The sequence below is a fragment of the Psammomys obesus genome, unplaced genomic scaffold, assembly GCF_907164565.1.
Source record: "Psammomys obesus unplaced genomic scaffold, mPsaObe1.curated_primary_1811, whole genome shotgun sequence".
Taxonomy (NCBI): Eukaryota; Metazoa; Chordata; class Mammalia; order Rodentia; family Muridae; genus Psammomys; species Psammomys obesus.
Genome location: NW_026590405.1, coordinates 2321302 through 2347088, shown reverse-complemented (window position 1 = coordinate 2347088; position 25787 = coordinate 2321302). Strand labels below are relative to the sequence as shown.

At 47.8% G+C, this 25787-nt stretch overlaps 1 protein-coding gene across 2 annotated transcripts; it reads left to right on the top strand.

Moving 5' to 3' along the window:
• Rrp1b (ribosomal RNA processing 1B) lies at positions 1-24500 on the top strand. Of its 2 annotated transcripts, XM_055607102.1 has the most exons (16): positions 1-182; positions 8667-8749; positions 10315-10372; positions 11441-11526; positions 12314-12375; positions 12826-12955; positions 13967-14031; positions 14515-14696; positions 15545-15633; positions 16630-16727; positions 17228-17247; positions 18187-18315; positions 20128-20831; positions 22166-22306; positions 23488-23551; positions 24239-24500. In XM_055607102.1, the coding sequence occupies exons 1-16, from the start codon at positions 53-55 to the stop codon at positions 24430-24432; spliced, it is 2235 nt and encodes a 744-aa protein (XP_055463077.1). In that variant the 5' UTR covers positions 1-52; the 3' UTR covers positions 24433-24500. The 2 variants fall into 2 exon arrangements, with proteins under 2 accessions (XP_055463077.1, XP_055463078.1); XM_055607103.1 differs by lacking the exons at positions 10315-10372; positions 11441-11526.
• The last annotated feature ends 1287 nt before the right edge of the window (positions 24501-25787 follow it).

Sequence of the window (25787 nt, the reverse complement as noted above, 5' to 3'; positions counted from 1 at the left end):
TGCTCGGCGACGAGGGGCACGCGCGCAGCCCTGGGATGCTGGAGCGGGTGCGATGGCTCCCGCCATGCAGTCGACCGAGTTCCAGTTCGCCCAGCGGCTGGCCTCCAGCGAGAAGGGTGTCCGCGACCGCGCCGTGAGGAAGCTGCGGCAGTATCTGAGCGCAAGGACGCAGAGCGACACAGGTGCGGGCCCAGGTCCGCCCCCACTGCGCGCGATGAGGGTCGCGCCGCTGGGCGCGGGTGGTGCGGCTACTGCGGGCTGTGCGGTGGAGCTCCAGGTCCAAACTCAGCACTGGCTCAGCTCGCCGAAGCTCGTTTGTGTTTCTCGTTTTCTTCCTTGGATAGTGCCCGCAGGCGTTGGGGTGCGGGAGGCAGCCAGTCTGCGGCAATGCTGTGTGAAGCGTGGGGGGAATGTAGGAATGCATGTACCAGTAGTGGGGGAAAGTGCAGGAGAAGGTCCCTCTAAAGGAAGCCTCCTGTGTTCTGTGAGATTTCGACAAGAGGAAGCCTGCGTGGCAGACGCAGGAAAGAGCTAAGTGTGCCCTGGGCCAGAGAAATCAGTAAGTTGCCGCGCAGGGCGTGTTGACATGAAGTTGGGCCTGGGAGCGGCGTGGCCAGAGCACTGGTTTCTTCATTTGGATTTTAAGTGCCTTGGAATGCAGTGCAAGAGTTTACTTACTTAAGTGATTTAAAATAGGTTCTCTCTTGAGTGAACGCAAGGTCTGGACGGCAGCCCGCTGTGGAGGTTTCAGGTTGCAGCCAGTTGCCTAAAGTTTGAGTTCCGTGTTGCTAAATCTGCTTAAAATTGTAACGTGGGAGAGATTGCTCAGCGGTTCGAGTCCCAGTACCCACATGGCAGCTCACAACCACTTCCTGGAAAAGAGTCACCCCCTTCTGACCTCCGCTGACACCGGGCGTGCACGTGGTGCACAGACGTAGAGGCAGGCCAAACACTCGTACACCTGAAATAAACTTTTTAAAAAATGGCTTTTGATTGAAATCTGCCCGGTATGATAACTCACACCATAAAGTCCGGCACTTGGAAGACTGAGGGCAGCCAGGGCCACAGGACAAGCAAGACTTTGTCTCCAAAAAAAAAAAAAAAAAGGAGGAGGAGACTTCTTGAGAAGTCTGATAGAGAAATAAAAACTAAAATAATAGACTTTTTAAATTATTATTATGGGGGCTGGAGAGATGGCTCAGAGGTTAAGAGCACTGTCTGCTCTTCCAGAGGTCCTGAGTTCAATTCCCAGCAACCACATGGTGGCTCACAACCATCTATAATGAAATTTGATGCCCTCTTCTGTCATGCAGATGTACACGCAAAATAGAGCACTCATATGTAAAATTTAAAAAAAATTATTATTATGGATGTGCCCTTGTGAGCATTCATGTGGATTAAGTTTCCAAAGTGGAATCTGGAGCTCAGACATGGGTAGTCACGCTTACTGGCTAAATTTCTGCTTAGTCCACTGAGCTGGCTTGGCAGCTGCACTTCCTCCCCACCCCCAACCCCCTTAACATTTCTGTTAAGGATTGCTCTATAAGCATTCAGTTTACTCTTATGTTTTCAGGTTTCCCATATACCTGTGCTGGTCATCCCCTAAACCTAACTTGCTGGCCCAGGTAGACTTTTGCTATCTTCCATTCAGATTAGTGCTGCTAGCCTGGTACTCCACCTGGCCATGCGTGCCTCAGAACCAAAAATGGAGTCTATGCTCCATCCCCCAAACACATACACACTAGCCTTCCATCCTGCCTGTCTGTCCTGAATTGCACTGCCTTAACCAAAGTTTCCTTTATCTTAGATTTCTGCCCCCTCTATTCCCTAACCTCCTTAATTCCATTGTGCCTCTTATAGTTTCGTTGGGGTTTTTGGTTGTTGTTTTGGCTGGTTGATTTTTTGTTTGTTTGTTTTTATTTTTCCTAGACAGGGCTTCTCTGTATAGTCCTGGCTGACCTAGAACTCATTCTGTAGACCCAGGCTGGCCTCAAACTCAGATCCGCCCTGCCTTTGTGTGCACCACCACTTCCCAGCTTGTTTGTTTGTTTTTTTGTTTTGTTTGGTTTGGTTTTTTGAGACAGGGTTTCTCTGTGTTACAGCCCTGGCTGTCCTGGAGACCAAGCTGATCCCAGATATCCACCTGCCTCTACCTCCTGAGTGCTGGGATTAAAGGCATTCACCTCCAAGATGAGCTTCCAGTGTGCCTCTTTAATCTTAATCTGCCCTCCACAAACCAACCCACATCATTTTCCTAAAACAGATCTCGTCTTACCACTGTTTCCCTGGAAGGTCACAGTCTGGCAGGATGTTCTCACCGGCTCTTCTAAGGCGTTAGTAGTCAGTAGAACCCTTGAAGGCTGATGGCATCAAGCATACTCTCTCACCTCCTTGCCTTTGCATTCCCGCATGTTCTGCAAAAGATTCTCCCCTTGCTTCTCTGGTAGCAGTATCACTTCCGAGAGGAACCCTATTGTAGAATCTCCCCACTTCCCTGTTACCTCAAGAATTATAAAACATGTGTCCCTTTTGTAATATACTTAGGTATATGGCGGGAAGAGGGGTGATTTATTTGTTTTAAGACAGAATTTCCTAAAGCCAGGCCTGTTCTCTACTAGCTAAGTAACTAAGAATGACCTTGCCCCCAGCGGTGTTTAGATAATTTTGTTTCTGAATTCTATGGCTTGTATTCTTCCCCCCCCCCCCCAACACTGTAACCTTCCGTTTGTTGTTTTAGCCATAGGTAAAAGCATGGGGCCTTAGGAGGACCTTCAGGAGACAAAAGCAAATAGGTATAATATATCTGGACCTGAGACAGCCAGGCAGCATGCTTCTCAGACCTCTTTGGAGAACAGGCCCAGGACTTGGAACACTGAGATGTCACAAGGGCCTGAAGCCATTGGCTCACACCAGTACCCCAGGGTCCTCCCTGGTTAACACAATCTGACCAGATTTGCTAATCTTGTTCCACTATTGCTCATCATAGCCAGTTTGTGCAATATAGTGGGCCTTCAAAAAAATAAAATAACTGTGGAGGGGCTGGAGAGATGGCTTATCGGGTTAGAGCATTTGTTCCTGCAGAGAACCAGAATTCTATTCCTAGTATCCATGTGGTGGCTCATAACCATCTATATAACTGCAGCTCCAGAGCATCTGACACCCTCTTCTAATCTCTGTAGTCAACACAGACACGTGGGGTACATGCATGCAAGTAGATACACATATGCAGAAAATAAACTAAAATGACTGTGTGGCTAGAACAGTGACTCTGTCAGCAATGTGCTTGTCATATGGCCGTGAGGACCTGAGTTCAGATGTTCAGCATCCACATAGGACCTGGAGTAGCCTTGATAGCTAGACAGTCTAGCCAAGTTGATAAGTTCAAGGTTCAGTGAGATTAACTGTCTCAGAAAATTAGCTTCAGAGCTATTGAGGAAAATACCTAACACTGGCTTCTGACCTATATACACGTGCCATGCAAATAAATAAAAATTGCAGAGTACATGTCTTAATAATCATGGGACAGTAGGGCTGGAGAGATGGCTCAGCAGTTAGGAGCACTGGCTGCTCTTCCAGAGGCCCTGGGTTCAATTCTTAGCACTTTCGCTGCAGCTCACAGCTGTCTGTAACCTCAGTTCCAGGGAAGCCAACACCCTCACACAGACATACATGCAGGCAAAACACCAGTATACATAATAAAAATTTTTTAAAGAAAACATTTGATAATAATCATGGGACAAGAAAACCAGAGTTTCTGGCACTGCTGTGCCACATCATAATAGAAGCACAAGTTACCTCACATTGGCATCTTGTTGGGAAAGCTGACTTCGATGCGTTTAGTCTTACGGAAACATAGCTGTCTGTCAGCAGCATAGACAGCACTATGGTCTTTACAGTCGTGAAACGTCACTGTGTTTTAGTTTATGGTAGCTCGTGAGCCCTGGTGTCATCATTCATAAATGCAGCAGATATTCATGAAGCACCGTGTCCTGATGTGTGCACCGTTCCTGGCAGAGGGAATACGGCAGTGAGCCAAGCAGGCAGCCCCTGCCTGTCTTAGCAGATCTCAGCCTTTTTTTTTTTTTTTTTTTTTTTTTTTTAGATCTCAGCCTTTAACATTTACTGAAGCTGTGGTGCATCTTAAAATCGAGGCAGTTTTGTTTGTGTCATCACTTCCTCTTCTTTTATTAGTGGTGTGAGTGTGTTCTCAGGAACACACGTTGTGGGGGATAGATGTGCCACTGTGCACGTTTGGAGGTCAGAAAACAAGTTTGTAGAGTCAGTTCTTTCCTTTCACTTTTACATAGGTTCAAAAGCTGGAATGATGGCCACCAGGTTTGTGTGGCACATGCCTTACCTGCCTTCCGAGCCATTTCCCCAGCCCCCAGCTTCCTCTTTGGCATAAAATGACTATTTATGGTCAGTAGTGGCTGAATCACTGTAGGGGAAGTAAGTGCCTTTCCTAAGGTTCTCTACCAGACAGTTATAGAGGAGTGTGTGTGTGTGTGTGTGTGTGTGTGTGTGTGTGTACATGTTTTGACTATGGGGTGTCTGGAATATGACACTGTCCCCATCTAGAATGGCCCCTGTGTTCGTTTCATGGAAAGAATTGCAGTTGGACCTTCTCATTTCAAAACTCAGTGGTACTTCCTATATCTTCACATCTTATATTCTTTCATATTCATGTCATTCTTTTTTAAATAGTGAAACTAAACTATTGTCAGAAGCTAGGCTATATAAAGATTTAAAGTCTGTCCCCTGAGAAGCCTGGTGGCACTCACCTTTACTCCCAGCTCTCAGGAAGCAGAGGCAGGCGGATCTCTGAATTCTGGAGGTCTGGGGACACAGTTCAAAGGTGGAACACTTAATGAACATGTGTGAGGCCCTGGCTCCGATCTCCAACATGGGGCGGTCATTGGGGAGACAGACCTGGAAATAGTATATGATGGGATGTTTAAGTGTGAAAGGTACAGGTCATGGTAACACATCTGATACATGTAGCCATGCTGTTCTGAGACACACGCAGTGGTGGTGCACTCGGCGGTGCCTTGCATTTCGGCATGGGCCTGGACCTTGGCTTCCAGACAGAGGACAGGGGTTCTGTTACTCTCGGGGCAGCCAGACCCATGTGCTAGGCAGGGGTGTGGAAAAGATTTTCCACAGAGTGTTTGAGTTTAGTTCTTTTAGCATGACATCGCAGGTGGCAGTGGAAGCTCAGGCATTCCAAAGCCTTTGGCGATACCAAAGTGTTGCAGCTCTTGGTTGGGTGCAGGCAGAAGTCCATGCCTGGTTGGCTGCAAGCTGAGGCACAGTCCCTTGAGGCAGGCCTTGAAGGTCACTGTGTAAGACTAAGATCTCTTTAGCAGGTGATGCATTTCTAAGAATTGCTAGATGCTTGCTGGAGCAGTTTCCTTATCAGGGAAGGGGATAGCCTGTAATCGGAGAGCTTTGTGATGCTTCTTACAAAACCCGGAGTCACCCAGATCAGGGGAGACTTAGAACCTTGCTGAGAAAAGGGAGTCTTAGGCCGAGCCCCATCAGACTATGAGACATCAGACTTTAGCCTTACCCAGCAGAGCCCCACAGTGCACGTAGAAAAGTTGTTCAGGGGTACATAGCAGGCGGGTCCCGGTGTCCTCTGGGGAGAAGCCAGTAAATTAGACATTGGTAATGACTTTTGAAACTTTGTGAATATTTTGCAAAGTGCATTGTCATTGAGCAGGCATTTGACCTGAGGTGGGATTGAAAGTTCGTTCACTACACACTTGGCAGGTAACTTAAGACTTCATTCACACTCCACCTGGCATCCATGCCACACATTTTAGGGGCAGGAAGATGCCCTTATGCAGCAGGCAGCCAGTGACACCAGAACCCCAGTTTCTCCGAAGAAACTTTGCTCCACTGGGCAGTCCTCAATCTTTCTCTCTTCCTCTGTGCGGGCAAGAAAGGCTTGTCTGCCAGGCATCCCTAGAGCCTGGGCAGAGGACTGTGTGAGGTTGACTGTCCTGTCTCTGGCTTGGCTTAAGCCCTCATTGCTAGCATACTCCTCTCCAAACCCCACCCCACTGCCACCCTCTACAGCCTTGCCCTGAAATCTAGTAGTTAGCTGTGAAGGGTCTAATGGTGCAGCTGGTAGACAGACCTGAAGTGCCCAGCCCTGGCCTCGTGTGGAACCTCAACCTTAATCCTCTGTGCTGTGGTTTATTAATGACCGTAGCTTTCCAGTCGCTTTATGGAGAGTTCTTCAGGCATCACTCAGAACACAAAGCCTGTGGTGGAACTTTGACAACCTCATGTGCTCCCCCCCCTCTCTTACTGAGTGTTTCCACTATTTGAAAAATACCCTCTTTTCATTAGTGTGGTAGTTCCCAGCACTTGAGCAGCTTATCTGATTGTCACTTCCCTAGCTGATCTTGGACCTCTCACCCTACTTTCACCTCACAGCATGTGGTCCCCAAAGGTAAGGGCTCTTCTGACAACCACAGCTCCATTCTTATACCATATAAAAGGTCCTAGCCAGGCCCAGCAGTATGTATCTGTTATCACAAGACCAGCCTGGGTGACCTAGCCTGGGAAAAATCACATCAGGAACTTACTCAAACTGCTGGATTTTTCTCACCATCTTTTATGTTTTTGTGTCAGTCCAAACAAGACACATTTGGCTGGCATATCTGCAGACTTAATTTCTAGGGGGCTCTTTATGTTTTTAGCCTACACTGTTTATTTGTTGTAGAATGTGGGTCATTTGTCTTGTAAGATGGCATACCTTAGTCTCGTTTAACATATGTATCTGACCCTACGTTTTCTATAATCTAGTACTCAGATGTACAAGTCAGATTTTTATAAGATTACTTAGACTGGTCTGTGTTTTTTTTGTTTTCCTGTGATAAGTTCCAACTTATGGTTTGGTGTGGTCTAAAGTCATTTCTGCAGTCACCAATCCTTAACCAGATCCACCAGTTCTCCGTGTGCTCTCTTGGAGCATGATCAAATATAGGAGCAGGTTACCATGACAAGAAAGGTTGTAGCTGCAGTTGGACAGGTACTAGGGGATGTGTGTCATGTTTACCTAATCAGAGGGGCCAGCAGGCACATCATCTGTGTGGCTCCCTAAGGAAGTGTGCTTTGGTTAGCTAACTTTACCGTGCTATCCTGGCGTTTGGATTTATGGATTGTTTGTTTGAGGCGGTCTTGCTACAAAGCCTCTGCTGGAACTCTGCATCTGTACTAGTATCAAAGGCATGTGCTACCACACCTGCCATCTTCATGGTAAGTAGAAAACTATCACAAAAGAATCAAGTGCAACATTATAAAAGTATTGAAAGGACAAAGACCTTTTCTTGAAAACATTTTTGGAGCAGGAAGGGGGCATGTGTGCATGCACTTGTAAAAGCCATAGGAGGTGAGGACGTTGGATAGCCTTCATGATCGCTCTTTATTCCCTTTTTATTCCCTTAAGAAAGGCCTCTCACTAAACCTGAAACTTAGTGTTTCTGCTAGGCTCGGTTGACCATTGGAGAACACAAGTGCACATAGCTTTTATGTGGAGCTGAAGATTCATGTTTGCATTGCAGGTGGACTCGCCTTACTTTGCCATCTCCCCAGCCCAGAGGCAGGTCTTTGGGCAGTTGGAAATCAGTCATAAAATACAACTGGCTCACTGAGTACACCACAGAAGCATTAGTCCATTACAAGGGCTCTTTGTCATTTTAAAGATATCTTTTAGAGTTAATAGCACACTGGTTTCAAATACATACGTGAATTATGTAAGGTGGAACATAGAGGCAGGAGGATCACAAGTATCAAGGCCAGTCTGAGATAAGTAGCAAGATCCTGTCTTTAAAAACCAAGTAAATGAACCAGCAAAAACCGAAACCTTGTTTTTATTTGTCTAGTTTCTCCCACTGTGCTGAAAAAATTTTTCCCGATGCTTCCTAAGCATACAGATAGAGACTGTGTGTGGCATGGCAGAGCCTAGAATGCTCCTTGTCTTCTAGCCTTATCATTCACAGTCATCTTTGCTTCCTGGCAGCAGGAGTGGGCTCAGGAGCTGCCAGCCATGAGCCTGGCAGCTCAGCAACAAGTGTTTGGGCAGAAGAATGACCCCTCCAGGGATGCCATTTAAAATAAGCTGAAATTGTTTTAGGAACTGCCCAGGAAATGTTAGCCTGCACAATCAAGATGGGAACGCAGCTGACTTTTGCCCATAGTCCATACTCTTTAGGGAACTGTCTTCCGGCTGGCCTAGTCGTCTGTCACTGGGAGTGGATCAGGAGCAACTGCCCTTACCATTTGCTAGGGGCACTTAGTGACCAGAGAAGCTTGCATCTTTTATAGGATTCATGGTTTTCTTTCATTAAGATTGGTGAAACTTCCTTTCTTCCTTGTTGGTTCAAGGGATGAATTCAAGGCCTTGTGTGTGGGTCACACTTGCTGATAAGGACTTGCCCCATTGTCAGCCTCCCTCGGCTGATAACAAACAACGCATGTGTGGTACCTCATAGGCTTGCTTGGAACATTAGCCGTTGGCATAAGGTGTACTTGAGGTTTAGGGAGAGGTGTGCAGAGGAAGGGGATGTATGTAGCACTTTTGCGACTGGTATAGCACTGTGAACATTAAGGAAAGAATATAGATTCTAAGGTGGTTGTGCCGTTTTCTCCTGCAGGAAGTTTCAGTCAGGAAGAACTCCTAAAAATATGGAAAGGACTCTTCTACTGCATGTGGGTACAGGACGAACCCCTTCTGCAGGTAACGCAGCCCCCTCATCATGTTCCTGGGCCTTTGCCACGGTGGATAAGAGGCTTGATCGTTTATGCTCCACCAATTTGCTGCCATCCCTAAACAGAAGGAAGTAAATGCTTCAAGGAGCCATTGTCTGAGCTCTTGTCCCCTCAGGAAGGGGCAGCAGACACTTAGGCTGTGCCTTCAGACATATCGGACACTCCTTAGTCATAGATTCCCTATTGCTCTCATCATTTCATAGCTTCCATGGTAGGTTTTGCATGACGTTTTTAACATTTCTGTTTTAACTTCTGTTGTTTATAATACATGGGCAGAAGCCCAGCAGGGGCCTAGTGTGTGTCCCACAGGGCCTAGTGCCAAGCAAGGCAGTCAATATCCTGCTGAATTTCAGTTTCCACAGAGTAAGCTAAAGCACCATGAGCTGCCCTAGTGACCAGAATGTACCGGCGAACTTTTTATCCCCGCCCACTGAGCCAGCCACCAATAGAAGAGTTTTGTTCTAATGTCTGAAACTAGACCTGCCTCAGTAGCAGGAGAGTACGGGTCACAACACACAAGCCACAGTGCAGAGTCGTCCTGGGTGGCGCTTACCTTGTTACTACTTTTCTCAGGATATGTAGTGACTTCTCTCAGTTCACTGTGTTGATACTACTGAACATATTTTGAGTGGGATAGCAGAGCAAAATACTGTAAAATTATATTCAGAAGTAGCAGCAAGCAGCTTTAGTGAAGGATGAGAACCAACAAAAAGGCACCTCGTTTTCAAGTCTTGGAGTTCGTTCAAGACGAATAAGGAGCTCTGGGCTTAGAAGTGAGCCAGTAAGAGTGCTCGTCCCCAGGTAGCTGGAAAAGAGAAGGCTTCTTCTCGGCTTGGCCACTTAGTTCTGCTAAGTGGAGTCTCCTGTGGCTCCACAGGCATCCTCTTGGGGGGAATTTTGCCCAAAGCACAACCTAGAGGGATCTGTTGGCTTTCTAGCCCTACTCTGGCCAGATCTAGTAGAAGACTGGGGTGAAAACCCCATTGTACAAGCACCAGCACGGCAGTGTTTTGCAGCATTTGGTATTCATAATAGATTCAGTTTGGTCCGTATGTTAAAGCTAGGGTAGGATATGGTAGTGCACACCTTTGGTCCCATTACTTGGAACTCAGAGGTAGAGGCAGCTGGATCTCTGTGAGTTCAAGGCCAGCCTGGTCTGCATAGTGAGTTTCAGAACAGCCGGGGATGTGTAGAGAAATCCTGTTTTTGTTTTTGATTTGTTTAAAAAAAAAAAAAAAAAAAAAAAAAGGCCAGGAATTGGGAATAAGAATATTTTTCTGGAATCATTGAACCTCTTACCAGAGACACTTTCTTGAACATACAGTTGTAGCATTTTTTCCAGAAACATGTCTCATTAGCCTAGTGCTTGTTGAGGTTTAGAGCTTCACATTTCATAAAACCCAGGGTGTCAGCCACAGACCTAGGACAAGAGGCACAGGCTTTTCCACCACCTAGGGAAGAGGATACAGCCCACAGCACCGCCATCAGTGTGACTACCTAATAACCGATGTTTCTCCCCAACCCACCTTGCAGGAGGAGCTAGCGAACATTATTTCCCAACTCATCCATGTTGTTAACAGCTCAGAGGCTCGTAAGTCCTGCCATTTTCCTGGCTTTCAGACTTCCTTGTTAGCAGGTTTGATAGCTTGCCTGGGGAACCTAGTTAGTGCTTTCCTAGAGTTTCGGTCTTCTGGGTATTAATGATAGGAGAGTCTCCTAGCATTGTATGGATGGCAGGTGCTATTCTTGTTTAAAGACTCAACTGCTAAGTAAACAGAGATCATTTGACATCTTGGAGCGTGATCAACTCTTCTCCCGAGTCTCCAAGTTCAGGTTGTTCTCACACTTACCAGCTGTGACACATATGCCGGAGTGTACAGTAATCTAGCTAAGATTAGAACTGTTGTGGCATAAACCACTGTAAGAAAGTGTAAGGTAACGCTTCTCTACCGAGAAGAAAAGATGGAGCTTGCTGAAGTTGGACAGCAGTTAGTTCTGTTTGGCATTCTCTGAAGTCTATCTTTCTTACAAGATGGAAAAGTCTACGTTGGTGTATAGTAAAGGTTTGCATTTATAAATACATTGTGCTGGGCATGGTGGCGCATGCCTATAATTCCAAGTCAGAAGGCTGAGGCAAGGGGTCCATGACTACCAGAGCACCTAGGTGGCAGCCAAACCCTACGTCAAAAGGAATGAGGGTATTCAAGTCAGTAATTAAGGAAAGATTTCTAGTTTTAAAGATTCTGAGGTTTAAATATCGTGTGCTGTGTCTCACCTAGCCAACACCTAACATCAGGAAAACCTGCATTTGTACATGAGTTATAAGGATGCTCATTAAGATTACTAGATTAGGACTGATTGTCGGGTGCAGGTGTGGTAGAACGGGCCACTAGGTACCTTCAGGGAACTCTTGAGAGGGGTGTGAATTGGAGGCAGATAAAGTCCAGTGTTATGGAGGCCATTCTGACTGAGCAGCTTATTATAATGTCTATATAGCTATAAAGGAAATCTCTGAACATATTTAGTTATTGGCCAAAGTCTACCTGTCCAAGCATTCTTGAGATAGATATGTAGAGGGAACTAGCTGTGTCCTCTGTCGCTTCCTTCTTGCTGTGTGGTCATGTGACAGCTGAGCACTGAGAGCCTCTTGTCCCTGCAGAACACCTGTTCATTCAGACCTTCTGGCAGACAATGAATCGAGAGTGGCAAGGCATAGACAAGCTGCAGCTGGACAAGTACTACATGGTAAGGCGGTGCTTCCCTCCACACTCACTTGAAGAATATACACAGAATGTTCTGTCTGAAGAGCAGCAGAGAGCTGCCTGCGGCTCAGTGGTAGTGCACTTTCCTGGCTTTTTTCTTTTTCTTTACTCCTTTTAAAGCTGAGTTGGAGTTTGATAAAAGTTTGTGTTTTGTTGTTGTTGTTGTTGTTGTTGTTTGCGGGGGCTGGGGTTGGTTGGTTGATTTGGGTTTTTTTCTCTATAGCTCTGGCTATCCTGAATTCACTCTGTAGACGAGGCTGACCTTGAGCTTAGAGATCTGCCTGCCTCTGTCTCCCAAGTGCTGGGATCAAAAGGGTGCGCCACCATCGTTGGGCTTGCTGGGAGATTTTATAGATTGTAAGCACTAGAGTTAACCAAAAGAAAGGCTGTTGAGAAAAAAAGTAAGCAACACCCAAGAACATGGGTGTGAGATTCTCTAGAGGGGAGTTGCCTGGCTGGCCTTTTTGAGACCTAGCTTCCATTGAAACACGAGAACGATGGAAAACCAGGCGTGGTGTGGCAGAATGCAGTGGTCTCGGGGCATGGAGTAAGTGCTGAAGATGCCTCTGTTCCTGTCTAAGCTGGTGGGCAGGAGAGCATTAGCATGTCTTGTTTGTTTTTCTTTCTGGAGGTTGTTGGGGCAGAGTCTCCATGTGGTACAGGCTGGTTTCTGGCCCTTGGGTCCAGGCAAGTACCACTGTCTGGCTCATTGTTGTTGATCCAGAATTTAAATAGACTTAGGGATGATGATCACTACTTTCTTCCTTTAGCTGATCCGCCTGGTCCTGAGGCAGTCCTTCGAGGTTCTCAAGCAGAATGCCTGGGAAGAAAGGTTGGTAAACTATTTACATTAACATGTGATGTTAAAAGCATGTCAGAGTTGCTAGGTGGCTCAGCAGTAGAACAGTTGCCTAATGGGTATGAGGCCCTGGTTTTGCTCTTTAGTGCCCCCCCCAAAAATCTTTGTAGAATAATAGGATCCTCCAAGATTTCAGGTAACCAGAAACATGAGTTGGCTGATCTGTGCCTACAACTATGTAGTGCTATGAGAAGCAGAATAAATCCTGATCCTAGCGTGTTTAAATACAGTGAAGGGCCTAAAAGAGTCAAGTAACAGATTGAATTAGCTTTCCCCCCCCCCCCTTTTTGGTTCTCATATTAACTGTTATGTAGTATGAGCAGTAAACCTTTTTTGTCTGCTATCTGAGAAGAGGGAGATATTGTGGATATCGCCTTTAAAAAAAACAACTGTGTGGTTGGTTTGTTTTCTGTTGTTCTTTAGCCAAATCAGACTTTTTCTGGACATCCTGATGAAGGAGATCCTGAGTCCCCAGAGTCAGTCTCCCGATGGCGTGAGATCCCACCTGATCGCTGTTTATTTGGATGAGCTTTCTACCGTGGGAGGGGGAGAGGTGAGAAGCGGCACTGCCTACCCGGCAGAACCACTGTGCTCAGGGGGTTGCTATGGGGACTGTTGGAAAGAGCAGCCTTGCTGCATCTTCTCCTCTCCCGTGACTGTGTCCCAGGCAGCCAGTTCGAAGAACTGCTCGCTGTCCATGTGTCCAGCAGTCTTGCCTGTAAAGTAGGGCGGAACCACACACAGCTGCTGGAGAGGCTGAGGCAGGAGTGAGATACGTGTCTGTATCTCATCACTGAAGTACATCAGTCTCGAATTCCAGGGCAGCCTGTGCTACATAGCAAGACCCTGCCTCCTCCCCTTGCAGAGTTGAAAACAATTTATAGAGACCTATAGGGAAAAAAGCAGTTTATATTGAGTATTTCCAAAGCTGTGTGGGAAAGGCGGTAGACAACGCTATATAGATTATACCCGATATAAATAGATAAAAGGCTGGAAAGAAAAAGCACACGTTTAGATACAGATGATTTTCTCAGTTTGGGAATATAAGCAGTTTTTACTATTCTCTTTGACATTCTCTAGTGAATGTTTTATAAATAAGTAATATATATTTGTTATATTTTTAAGAAAGGGGCAATACATGTACATATACCCTGAATCAATAAACAAAATTTAAAAATAAAGAATGCCTTTGTCTCATGCTCTGAGATGGCATCCACGTAGAACTCATACTTTTTTTTTTTTTTTTTTTGCAATCCTGGAGCTAGCCAGGGCCTTCTGCTAGGCAGGTGCCACACCCAGCTGTCTCAGGAGACATGAGTGCTGCGGTTTAGCCTGAACAGTTGGTGGTTCTTCGGGTCACTGCACTAAGACACACAGAAGACCACAGAGAGGCTGGCTCGGGTTGCTGGGCAGTTCCTGCGGTGTGTCTGGGACTGCCCGTGACAGGCATGGATACAGCTGATCTGACCTGTGAGGGACAGGTGCGTCCTCTTCTAGAAGATGTCAGAAGAGAGAAAAGCCTGTCTTTCCCTCATTTTCCCTCTATTTTATGTCTAAATTACAGCTTTTAGCGGATCAGAACCTCAAGTTAATTGATCCATTCTGCAGAATTGCTGCCGAGACTAAGGAGTAAGTGGCTCACGTGTTCTCACTGCTTTCGTTGGTGCCTGAGGGTGGGGTTCTGTTGTACTGCACAATGCCAGGCAACTGTCTAGAGTAAGGAGCACCTGTTCCTAATGCCCCTCCCAGGCCTGAGGCCAGGCCAGCCCAGGCTATGAGAGATCCTGCTCGGAAGGAAGAAAGGAAGGAAGCAGAGGTTCTGGTCCTGTTCCTGCGATTGACTGGCCGCTCCAGGACACTCTCTCACATCAGATTCCCGCCTTCTGTCTGTCTGTCCTGTGGCACGTGGTGGTTTTTTTTTTGAATCTCCAGTGGGCCTGCTTCAGGAATGTCTTTGAGTCCCTGCTGACCAGTTGGTGGGCACACCAGGCCCCAGGCAGGCACAGGCACAGCACACACTTACCTGAGCTGTCCTCAGCTACGCTCATTTTCTGCCCAGGCTCCAGACTGAGTGTTTTAATCCCGTTCTCTCCGCTGTGCTTCCGCCCTCAGCCACACACTGGTACAGACTGTAGCTAGGGGTGTTTTTGAAGTCATTGTAGATCAGTCTGCTTTTGTACCTGAAGAGACTGTGGAAGAACAGAAAACCAAACTGGCTGATGTTGGCCTCCGTGGAGAAGAGATCCCTGCAAACAAGACGGCCTGTAGAAAAGCAGTCAGTGGGAAGAAGGCTGGTGAGAGCCTTTGCTTTTATGTTCTTTCTGAGGGGGTTGTCTGGCTGGTTAGGTTTTGCTTGCTTGTTTGTAGATAGTGGTTTTGTCTGTGTATGTACACGCATGTACACTTTCATGTGGAGGCCGGATGTCAGCACTGAGTCACTCCTCAGGTCTCATCCACCTCTTATTTTGAGATGGGGTTCCTCGTTGGTCTAGAAGATGCCTAATTAGGCTACACTGGTTGGCCAGTGAGTCCCAGGGTCCAATCTGTTTTCACCTTCCCTGTGCTAAGCTTACAAGCCCTTCCTGCCATGCCCAATCCATATGGATTCTGAGGGTTGAACCCAAGCCCTTGTACTTGTGTGTCATAAACTTGCCTGACTAAGCATTTTGTTGGCCTCTCAATGAATATAGCCTTCCCCAAAAAAAGGAAGCAGGGTACATAAGAGACACATGTGCACAGCCAGGGCCCCCGGAGAGAAACCCAACACCACTCAACATTTGGCCCAATTGATTCTATCCCTCCTTTTCTATAAAGTGTTTGGCCCATGCTTGTGAGAGCTGCCCTGCAGTCAAGATCACACACTATTTCTGTTGCTCCCCACTGACACACAGCTTTCTTCTGGGAGTCTTTAGTTCTTTGTTTGTTTGAGGGTTGTTCAGTATGGCACTGGTACTGGGGATAAAATCCGGAGCTTTACCTTTTTAGTAGACTAATCCCATCTGTCTCCCCAAACAGCAGTCACTGGTATACTGTTCTTATTTTTCTCCCCGGTAATGGGGATTGAGCCCAGAGCCTGGAGGGACTGGGCCACATCTATTCTTAAATATCAAGATTTTGTCTTTGTCTCTGGGTGTTTTGGCAGCACTAGGTGAATGCCTCGAAGATAGAGTCATTGGCAGCAGAGAAAGAGACAGCTGTGCAGCCTTGAAGGATTCGTGCTCACCGCTCCAGGTGGGGGCAGCTTTTGCTTTTTATAGAATGGGTTGACCTAGGGTGGCTTGGCTGGAGAATTAGGGTCAGAGCTCATTAAGCCACAGAGCCTGAAATGTAAAGTCCTTTATAATCCCTTCTGTAATTAATGTCACCATTCTTGGAATGAGCTTGTGCGGACAAATTTGAAAGAGTGGAGTTTTAGGCTGACATGATATTGCATACATGGAATCTCAAGATCTAGGAGGGTCTCAAATTCAAGACCAGCCTGGGCTATCTAGTAACCTCCTGTTTCAAAAAAAGAAAAAGAAGCCAAGCATGGTGATACAAACCTTTAATCCCAGCACTCAGGAGACAGAGGTAGGCAAGTCTCTTTGAGTTCAAGGGCAGTCTGGGCTACATAGAGAGATCCTGTCTCAAAACTAAACAATGAAAAGCACATGAGGTGGGATTTTGAAAGACATTAGTCCTCATTTTCTAATCACTGTTGTCTGCTTCCCTTTGTGCAGCAGCACCGGCCCTCGTGGTACTTTTCCAGGGGTTGTTTTGGTTTTCCAGCAGGATCTTGCTATAGTCTAGGCTGAAGTGGGGCTGACAGAAATCCTTCTGACCCTCAGTGTCCCCAATATAAAGCTGGGTACCATCATTCCAGGCTTCCAGTTTTGAGTTTTGGTTGGTTGGCTGGTTACAGGGTCTCACTATGTAGTCCTGGCTATCCTGGAACTGCTTTGTAGACCAGGCTGGCCTTGAACTCCCAAAGATCCACATACCTCTGCCTCCCAGGTGCAGAGATTAAAGTCATGTGCCATCTCTCTCACACACACACAGGGTTGTACTTTGAAAACGTAAGACTATTACAGCTTCTAAGATTGAGAATCCAGGATAAACATAAAAGAGTAGCTCACCAGGCAAATTTTGCTCTGTGTTTGAGACCACAGTTTGGAGAAGATTGCTCCCAAGATCACCTAGAAGGTAAATGTTTTGCCACCGCTCATGTTTCCTGTCTCTTCTTGGTAGTTTGACTATAGGGCTATTGCTGATAGACTCCTGGAAATAGCCAACTTGAAGAGCACACCTCCATTCAACCGGAAGCGCCTCTGCAAACTGATCAGAAAGTAAGCAGCAAGGGAGAGCCCATGGCCACATGCTTCTTTTAAGTGTATGTGTTGGGAGTGGGAGTGGGAGCAGGGGGTACCTGCAGCAGCCAGAAGAGAGTGGTCCCATGGAATTGGAGTTACAGGCAACTGTGGGGCACCCAGTGGGGGTCAGCTTTCAATATTTGGTCTGGTGCATAAAGAGAACTCTACTAGGCCAGTCTCCTCTGGACATAGCAGCAGTTGAGCCATCTTCTGAAAAAAGTGAGAAAGACATTGGATCCCTCGGTATTTTGTGTGCCGAGTGACATTTTCTAGCCACTGTGTCCCATGTAGTGTTGGTAGAGTTGGGGGTGTCTTTGTCCTAGGTTTCTTCCTTCCTGGCTTACCACATCTCTGGGTGGAGCTATTCACTAGCCTCCCTGTAGAGGGCAGGGCGAGGAATGTGTGTTCATGTTCCTGCTGTATGTTCAGACTGAGTCCTGAACTCTGAACTTCCATGTGTTCTTTCTCTTTTTCAGGTTCCAGGAACTCTCTGAAGGTAAGAAGAGGTAGACTGTAAGTCAGGGAGTTCTCACTCTCTACACACCCACAAGGCCATCCCTGACAGATTCTGAGACGTGGCATTGCAGCCTTCTTGGGAAGTGACTTATGGGGTGGCTGCCCTCATCTAGGTTCACCCGGCATCCCTAAATGAATGAATGCCTTGGGAAATGCCCCAGGAACAAAACCCTTTGCACCCACTTTCCATCCATCCGGTGCCTCCTAAGTGTGGGTAATGTGGTATTTATTTGAATTTTTATTGGTGTTTTCGACAGTTAAATTTTTAATGGGGAAAGGGAAGGCAGAAGAGGTGGTTCGGTGGCCAAGAGTACTAGCTACCCTTCTAGAGGACGCAGGTTCAATTCCAGAACCCACATGGTAGCTCACAACCATCTTTAACTGCACATCCAGGACAACCAGTCAGTACCCTCTTCTGGCCTCTGTGGACACCAGGTATACACGTGATACATACCATACATGCAAGCAAAACACCCATATGGATTTTTTTTTTTTTTTTTTTTTTTTTAATAACGGGCTAGGAAGATTACAATCCTTTGTCAAGAAGAAAATCCTGGTTTCTCAAGACTTTTAATTTTCTTTAGGATACATGTCCCCAGGGTAAGCTGCTGTAAGCTTGGTTAAACCTGAGCAGGCCAGTGAGCCAGCTCTCCTGTTCCCCGTGCACTGGGTAGGCTCGCAGAGCCGGAGGGAATGTAAAGCACTAGCCTGAGAAGCCCACCAGCCACTGTCCAGTGTGCATTCTGGGCAGGAGCCTTTGAGTTAGGTTGGGAAAGCAGGTGGTAGGACAGGTGATGAAGCAGAAGTCAGGCTCAGGAGTCCTAGCCGGATGGCTTGTGGGGAGGGCCCAGGACCTTGGCTGCCTCAACAAATACTAAAAGGACTTGGAAGCTAACCAGTGAAACTTTGGCACCTACAGGCAATAGTGCTCAACTTAGTCTTGCTGAGGACATATCTACTGATGAAAACGGTCAAGCCCTCAATCAGAGAAGGCACAAGAAGAAAAGAAAGAAGCTTGTAGAGAGCTCCGCCTTGGAAGGGGAGAAAGGTAAGCTGCAAAGCCTTAAGTCTCAGAGCTGAAGAAGGCTCACCTCTTACTCACATCCAGGTAACTGTGCCCTTGAGGTCTGGGGTCTTGTGAGCCAGTGTTCTCATGAATCATTGGCATAGCAAAAAGTCTGAGTTTGTGTTTTGGACTTTGGGAAAGGGGAGGTTTGTTCTTTGAAATAGTAGCCCAGGTTTGCCTCAAACATCTGCCTCTGTCTCCAGAGTACAGGTAGCACCACACCCACAGATTGGGGAGGGTTCTGTTACTTTCTGGGCAGCATTGCTCTCATTTCGCGTGTGCAGAGGCATGTGCTCTTGGACAGCAGCGATAGGTGGCACAGGGAAAGAATAAAGTTACAAGCACTATCTTTTGGGAGTGATTACATTCCTAATTTTGTGTGTGTGTCTGCCTATGGCTTCTGACTTTAAAATTATTGGAAACCTGGGCTAGCAAGGTGGCTCAGCAGATAAAGACACTTACTGCCAACCCTAATAGGCTCAGGACCCACATGGCAGGAGATGGCTGGCTTTTTTATTTTATCTTATTCATTTGTTTGTTTAATAACCAGGAGCTGGGGACATAACTCAGTGGTTAAGAAACACTGGCAGAGAACAAGTTCAATTCCCAATACCGGCATGTCAGTTTAGAACTGTCAGTAACTCCAGTTCCGGGAGGGGGGGTAGCGCATTCAGTACCTTTTTCTGGCCCCTACAAGCAGTACACACACATGTGAAAATAACTTTGAAAAGTATATAAAAATAATGATTGAAAAGCTTGTCATATACTCATTTCTACTGAGATACTTGAGGAAGTTTTCTGGCCACAGAAAAGGGAAGTGGGACTAGTTAACAAAGCTAGTGGTGGTCGGAGCCTTTCTTAGCACATGTCTGGCACTAGGTACTGTCCCCAGCGCCACAAGAAAGTAGTCTCAGCTGTACATATATAATCTCAGCAGTCAGGAACCTAAGGACGATTGCACAGGTGAGGCCAGCTTGGGCTACTGTGATCTGACAAGAAGTAACTTAAGTGAGGAAGAGTGTGTTTGGGCGGATGGATTAGGGTTCAGGCGGTCATGGTGGGGAAGGCATGGCAGCAGGAGCATGAAGCAGCTTCCTTGTGACTGGGCAAACCAGGAGGCAGAGAGGACCCAGGAAGCGATAGGATCAGACTGTAAATCTCAAGGACTTCCCCCAATGAGGCCTGCCTCCCAGAGATTCTGCAGCCTCCCCAAATAGAGGGCCAAGTGATCAAACACATGTGCCTAATGTGTGAGCAGTTGCACTCAGGTTCCCCAACACCAAGGCCAGGGGTTGACATCAGGTGTCTTCCTCCATTGTGACAGAATCACTCACTTGCCTAGCACTCTGCAGCTTGGCTAGGCTGACAAGCCATTGAGCTTCAGGGATCCACCTGTTCTGCCCTGGACTCTCGCACACCACATCCCCAGCACTTGGGTTACAGGTGCGTGTCGCCACACTTAGCTTTTTATGTGGGTGGGGAGACAAACTCAAGTCCTCATTCATTGACAGCAAGCGCTTTATCTGCTGAGCCCTCTGCCCAGCCTGCTTTACCAGCTCTATGGTGAGACCTTCTCTCTAAAGGAGTGTGCTGTGATACTAAACACCTATACTTTTATCGCTCACGAAAGGTAGGCCTGAGGACCAGGAGTTCCTACAGCAGCCTTGGCTCTGTATTTGAGGCCAGTCTGAGCTACCTGAGACCCTATTGCAAAAAACAAATAAAACCCTGGCTGCCTGCCATCCCAGGAGTCACCAACAGGGCCAACCTGCTCATTGGTTTACATTTTTGTAGGAAACACGGTCTTTCCTGGTGAAGAGATCAGTGGAGGCCACATTCACAAGAGGAAAAGAAAAAAGAAGAAGAGGAGCCACTTCCAGTCTGAGACTCAGTGCCTGGATGCTGCTGCCATGCCCCCAGCACAAAGTGCTGCCAGTGGACCTGGTACCGCCCAGAGGCAGGCCTCACAGGCATGTGTGACTGCACCTGCGGCAGAGGCCTTACCTAGCACCGGGGAGAACAGTTCCGAGCCCATGCCCATTACGCCCACACACAACAAAAAGAAACGGCCAAGAAAGAAGAGTCTGAGGGCCCACAGAGAAACCAGGAAGTCCACCACTTTACCTCAGGAGGGCGTGTCAGAGAATGACCCTGTCGTTGGGCATCCTCAGAACTCTGCTGCCCAGAGTTCTTCCTCAGGAGGCGTTCAAGCCCAGAAGAGAAAACGGAAACTCGGAGCTCTCCTTGTTAGCAGTGGTGGCCTGACCGTGCAGAAGGCAGGTATCCCAACAAGCCCAATAGAAGGGAAAGATGACCAGACCACCCTGCCCCAGTGTAAGACACCACAAAAGAAGAGAGCCTCTAGCAGCCTTGACCTCTGTGATACGTCCAGTCAAAAAACAGCAATCTTAAAAAAGAGGAAAAAGATGAAACATATGTCAAACTTGACAGAGCACAACGGAGTGGTGGAGTCCAGCACCAGGCCGATCCAAGCTCTGGTAAGGTGGGAGGGGCCCGGAGCATGGGTGCTGGGCTTCAGTAGGTGCTCAGAGGACTCGGCTGTCTGCTAGGACATGGGGACAGCCACACCTCAATGAAGCCACAGTTTGAATACATATACTTTATACACAGCACTCACCAGCAAGCAAATGGCAGAGTCCTGTCTCAGCAGCCAAGTGTAGGTGCTCCGTTCAACACCATTACTCCCCACCTCTTCCCTCACAGACCTGATATCCCATCAGGTCTAAAAGGGGTAAACATGGAGCTAAAAGATGTCAGAGTCAGCCCCCCGCTCCCCCAGAGCTGTCCTTGTCCACTGCCCCTGCCCACCCAGCCCCTGCAACAAAGAGGAAGCCTGGAGCTCTTACACTTCCAGGTTAATGAAAGGCTGTTCTTTCTCTGTGGACTCTTAGAGCTGTACAAGGACGCAGACTCTTGCCTTGTGCCATGCCTAGGCCTCTGCATGCCACACTACGTGCTCACTCATTGCTGTGGCCTACCAAGCCACCAGGAAAGTGACCCCCTGGCTTTACACTGAGTCATCTGACCCTTGTTCGGCACCAGTGCTTGTACATAACTGCTTTACAGTACCTGTGACCTTGAAGCTCATCTCAGGCCACGTGAGTTCATGGACAGTAAAGGATTATTGAAGGAGAGCAGAGCACTGGCTGGTCTTGAGACATCATCTCAGCCTCTAGTCTTGCCCTGGTAGAGGCACCTCTTTACTTCATAGCCTGTTTCTCAGGCCCTTGGCAACCGGTATTGGAATCGGGATGATTGCTTACTAGTTGGGGTCTAAGGAGGTCACTGCTCTCTGCTCTTGGGCTGGGGTTGCTTTGGGCCATGCCAAAAGAAGGCATTAAGCTTCAGCAAGGAGGTGCCTTGCTCCAGCCAAACAGCCCACATGGTGGTTTCACACTCAGATGTCGAGACCCCCGAGCTGGAACCATGTAGCAGCTTTGTCCTCCACAGCAGACTTGCAGCCTACGTAGTGTCTGGTCACAAATAGAAAAGTGAGTTCACACTTAACAGGTGGACCTTGAAAAGAAAAATTATTCAAACTGTAGGACCTATGTTAGAACATTAAAAGGGGGGCGCTTTTTTAACTGCTGAGAAGATGTGATCCCTGCTGGCACAGTGCCAAGAAGTGAAGGCTGTGCTCTACTGGGCAGGAAGGTTCCTGGCAAAGCTGACACAAGAAACAGTGGGCTGTGGGCTAAGAGGCTCAGGGTGGGTCAGCCTCCGGGCACTTCCTTGCTGTGCTGTTTCCCTATGGGTGTGAGCCTGGCAAGGTGCCTGAGATTCGATTCTCCCTTTCTCATCCTTCTCATAGGGAAGCAACAGGACTCTGAAGAAGCCTCTGAAGACGGAGCGCGACTTTGTGAAGTTTGACACCAACTTCTTACCAAAGCCCCTGTTCTTCAGGAAAGGAAAGAACAGCCCCGCCACCCGTCCCCAAGGTCCTGCTGTCCAGGTGAGACCTCCACAAAACACGCAGATGGTGTGCTGAGCTCTTGGGGTGCAGGCGATGCATTCCCTCTGCCACAACAGGGATTGGGCCTGGCAGAGCCCAGCTTCCTCCTGACTGCCTGCACATGGATGCACAGCTGGAATAAGGTAGCAGCACGCACGCTTGAGAGAGGCACAGGGTTCGAGGAAGGGCTCAGCCAGAGCTTTTGTAATGCAAGATTGGTTGGCTTCTAGGAACCTCTCAGGTACAAAGGCATCATTAATTCTGATAGACTGTTGCGATAGCTGGATAATTTGAAGTCCATTGCATGAAATGTTGGGAATTTTGATCTATGGTGGGGTCACAGTGGTAGATATTTATTTCCTTGGCATGTATTAAGGCCTTGGGTGCCATCTCCAGCAAAGATTTGTGTCTTATTACCCATTGAAATAGACCACATTTTAAGTCTAATCAAATCAGTTGTATGTGAGCTTCAAGATGTAGCTTAGAAATTTCCAGCCTGGGGCTGGAGAAATGGCTCAGGGGTTAAGAGCACTGGCTGCTCTTTCATAGGTCCTGAGTTCAATTCCCAGTAACCACCTGGTGGCTCATAACCATCTATAATGAAATCTGGTGCCGCCTTCTGGTGTGCAGGCATACGTGCAGGCAGAACACCAAATACAAAATAAATAAAAACTCTTCAAAAGCAAAAAAAGAAATTTCAGGCATGCTATGTGGCTTAGCTGGTAAAAGTGCTTGCCCCCCAGGTCTGACAATCTGAGTTTAGTCCCCAGAACCCAATGTAGAAGGAGAGAAGTGACGTCTGAAAGCTGTCCTCTGATGGCCACATACACCATATGTACTAATAATGAATAATGTTTAAACTTCTGAGACAGAGTAATTGGTTGTTATTAATACATATCCTTACAATTTGGAGTGATAAATTTGGGACTCTGAACATCCTTCTTTGGTGCTTTTCACTGGGAATGTAGTGTCCAGTTTGGGAAATCTGTGCACATGTAAAAGTGGTTTGTGAAGGTCAAGGGAGTCCATTTCAGCTGCGGCATGCTGCCCCCATTAGCCTTTGTGTGTGTGCAGGTCAGGAAACAGACTGCAAGGGCCTTCTGGGTAAGTTCTTCAGAAAATTCCCAGGAAGGGAGGCTGAGCACCTGTGTTACCATGGTTACTCCTTTGTTGTTCTGCAGCTGAATAAAACGCCCTCCAGTTCCAAGAAAGTCACCTTTGGGTTGAACAGAAACATGACTGCAGGTGAGTGGGTGGCTTCTGGGAAACTTCCTTGAGACCAACCAGCTAGAGCTGGCTCAGGGTTCTCTGGCAGCCAGAGGTCCTCATCTCCCTGTCTACTCCCATGTCAGTGAAGGAGGGGAGAGATTTCAGAAAGATAGGTAGGTAGGTGTTTGGGGTTTTTTTGGTTGGTTGGTTGGTTGGTTTTTGAGACAGTATCTCAGTGTGTGTGTGTGTGGCTCCACCTGGCCTAGAATTCACAGAGATCCACCACCTCTGCCTACCTCCCCAGTGCCGAGGTTAAAAGCACATAAGACCACACCCCACTATTTTTAAGTTTAATAAGTTTAAAACCTTACTTGTGTGGACAGTAGGAGAATGTGAACATGCACAGCTTCGTTCACATGAGTGAGCATGCACAGGTTTGCAGAGAGAGCAGAGGGTGCAGGAGAATGTACCTCAAGCTAAACAGCCTGACCTGTAGCACAGGAGCTGAAGACAGGCCTCAGGCAGCTGGCTGTCACTACTGCCTACACACACATCTCATCCCACAGCAAACCCCAGGACCCACCACCTGGAACTTGCTCCCCTCAGTGTATCTAGGTGTCTTCTGTGTTTCTGGGGACTGGGGAATATGAGTCATGAACACTGCATACCTGGAAGGAACAGACACGGCACCAAGCTAATAGCCTTTACTTTCCTTTGGGACAGAATTTAAGAAGACAGACAAGAGTATCCTGGTCAGTCCCACAGGCCTTTCCAGAGTGGCCTTTAACCCTGAACAGAGGCCACTCCACGGAGTGCTGAAGACCCCCACCAGCTCCCCGGCCAGCACTCCTCCGTCAACCATGAAGCTACCAGTCATCACCCCAAAGAGAAGGCCAAGGGCTGCAGACTTCTTCTGAGAGCCAGAGACCCTTTTTAAAGACTGCTTTTATACTGGATATTGTATAAATTATAACTTTTAAATGTGGGCTTTTTAAGAATTTTACAAATCCCCATGAATGGGGCAGATATCCTGAACCTGAGCTGCTGTCCCCATCCGTCCTGCCAGGGCTGTGGGCCCTCGTTCTTGTCTGAGTCCATGCACACACTCAGCAGCAGGACTGAGTGCTGTTGGTATGTGGAGGCCCCTCCTAGGTGCCCATTGCTGCACCTGCCACAGTACGTTGCCTTTCTGGTTATTTGTTATCTCAGTCTGTCTCCTTGTGAAAGCACGTCAGCTTCAGGCCCGTTCTGTGGGTACTTGGCTGTTTCCCCAGCGATGGCTCTTGGACCCAAATAAGCAATAGTGTAGCTTTTCTACATGTGACCAGCAGGGGAGTGGACAGCTCTGGGGTAGGGAAAAGCCACTCGTCCATAAGGCTTTTTCTCCTCTGCCCAGCCTGTTCCTGTCCCTGTCTTCTACCTCTATAGCAAGCCCAAAGTGTCTTTTCAGGAGGGTCAGTCCTGTCCCTGTCCCCTTCCCCCAAGGCTGTGGCCCACATTAGCACACTGCTTTCCAGGCCTTGGGCACAGTTCTTACGCCCAGTGAGTCCCAGGCCTTCCTGACCACACCTGCTTTTTTCCCTCAAGGTTTGCACCAGTGTTGTCTGGACCCCAGGCTTTTGCCTGAACAGGAAGTTGGCCTCCCGGGAGTACATGCACTCAATGCGCCTGTTCCCTCAGTCCACGGGGTTTTTACAGCTCTTCCAGCTTGAGCTGGAATCAAATCAGGGAGATGCTCAGACTTCACTAAAACAAAGCCTGCACAGCAGTTGTACCTGGGGCTAAGGGGTGGAGAGGCTTGAGCACAGCAGGCAGTTTTACAATTAGGAGCTACAGGCTTGACAGGGCAGGACCTGGGGCCCTGGCTCTCGAGCGCTCAAAGCACACTGTCAGCCTGCTATGCGCAGGCTACCCCCAGCTACCTCCTGCTCTGTGCACCCTGTGAAGGAGCCCCAGTTTCACACTGCTGCTCCCCGGTAGACTGCCACCGGGATGGCAGTTCGTGTGCACGCCTCTGGCTTCGCTCCACACAGCCAAGGGGTCCGCCTCGTGCTGGACCAGCTGACCCCTGAATGGCATTCCCAGTAGGAATGAAGCGGTGACTCTGCCCGTTCAGTAATAAAGTGTATCATTAGGCCATGAGAATGAAGATATTCTGCTGTTGTCACAATAGGTCATGTGCAGCGTAACTTGTGGATGCATGGTTACAATGTGCCGAGTTTGACAGTCACATTCAAAACTAGAGCCTGTGTGGAGAAGGTCAGGGTGAAGG

Coding starts and splice junctions, on each gene's coding strand:
- Rrp1b (XM_055607102.1), top strand. CDS start 53: ATGGCTCCCGCCATGCAGTCGACCGAGTTCCAGTTCGCCCAGCGGCTG. Junction 11,527..12,313: donor AGCTGGACAAGTACTACATG/GTAAGGCGGTGC, acceptor TTCTTCCTTTAG/CTGATCCGCCTGGTCCTGAG. Junction 17,248..18,186: donor GTTCCAGGAACTCTCTGAAG/GTAAGAAGAGGT, acceptor TGGCACCTACAG/GCAATAGTGCTCAACTTAGT.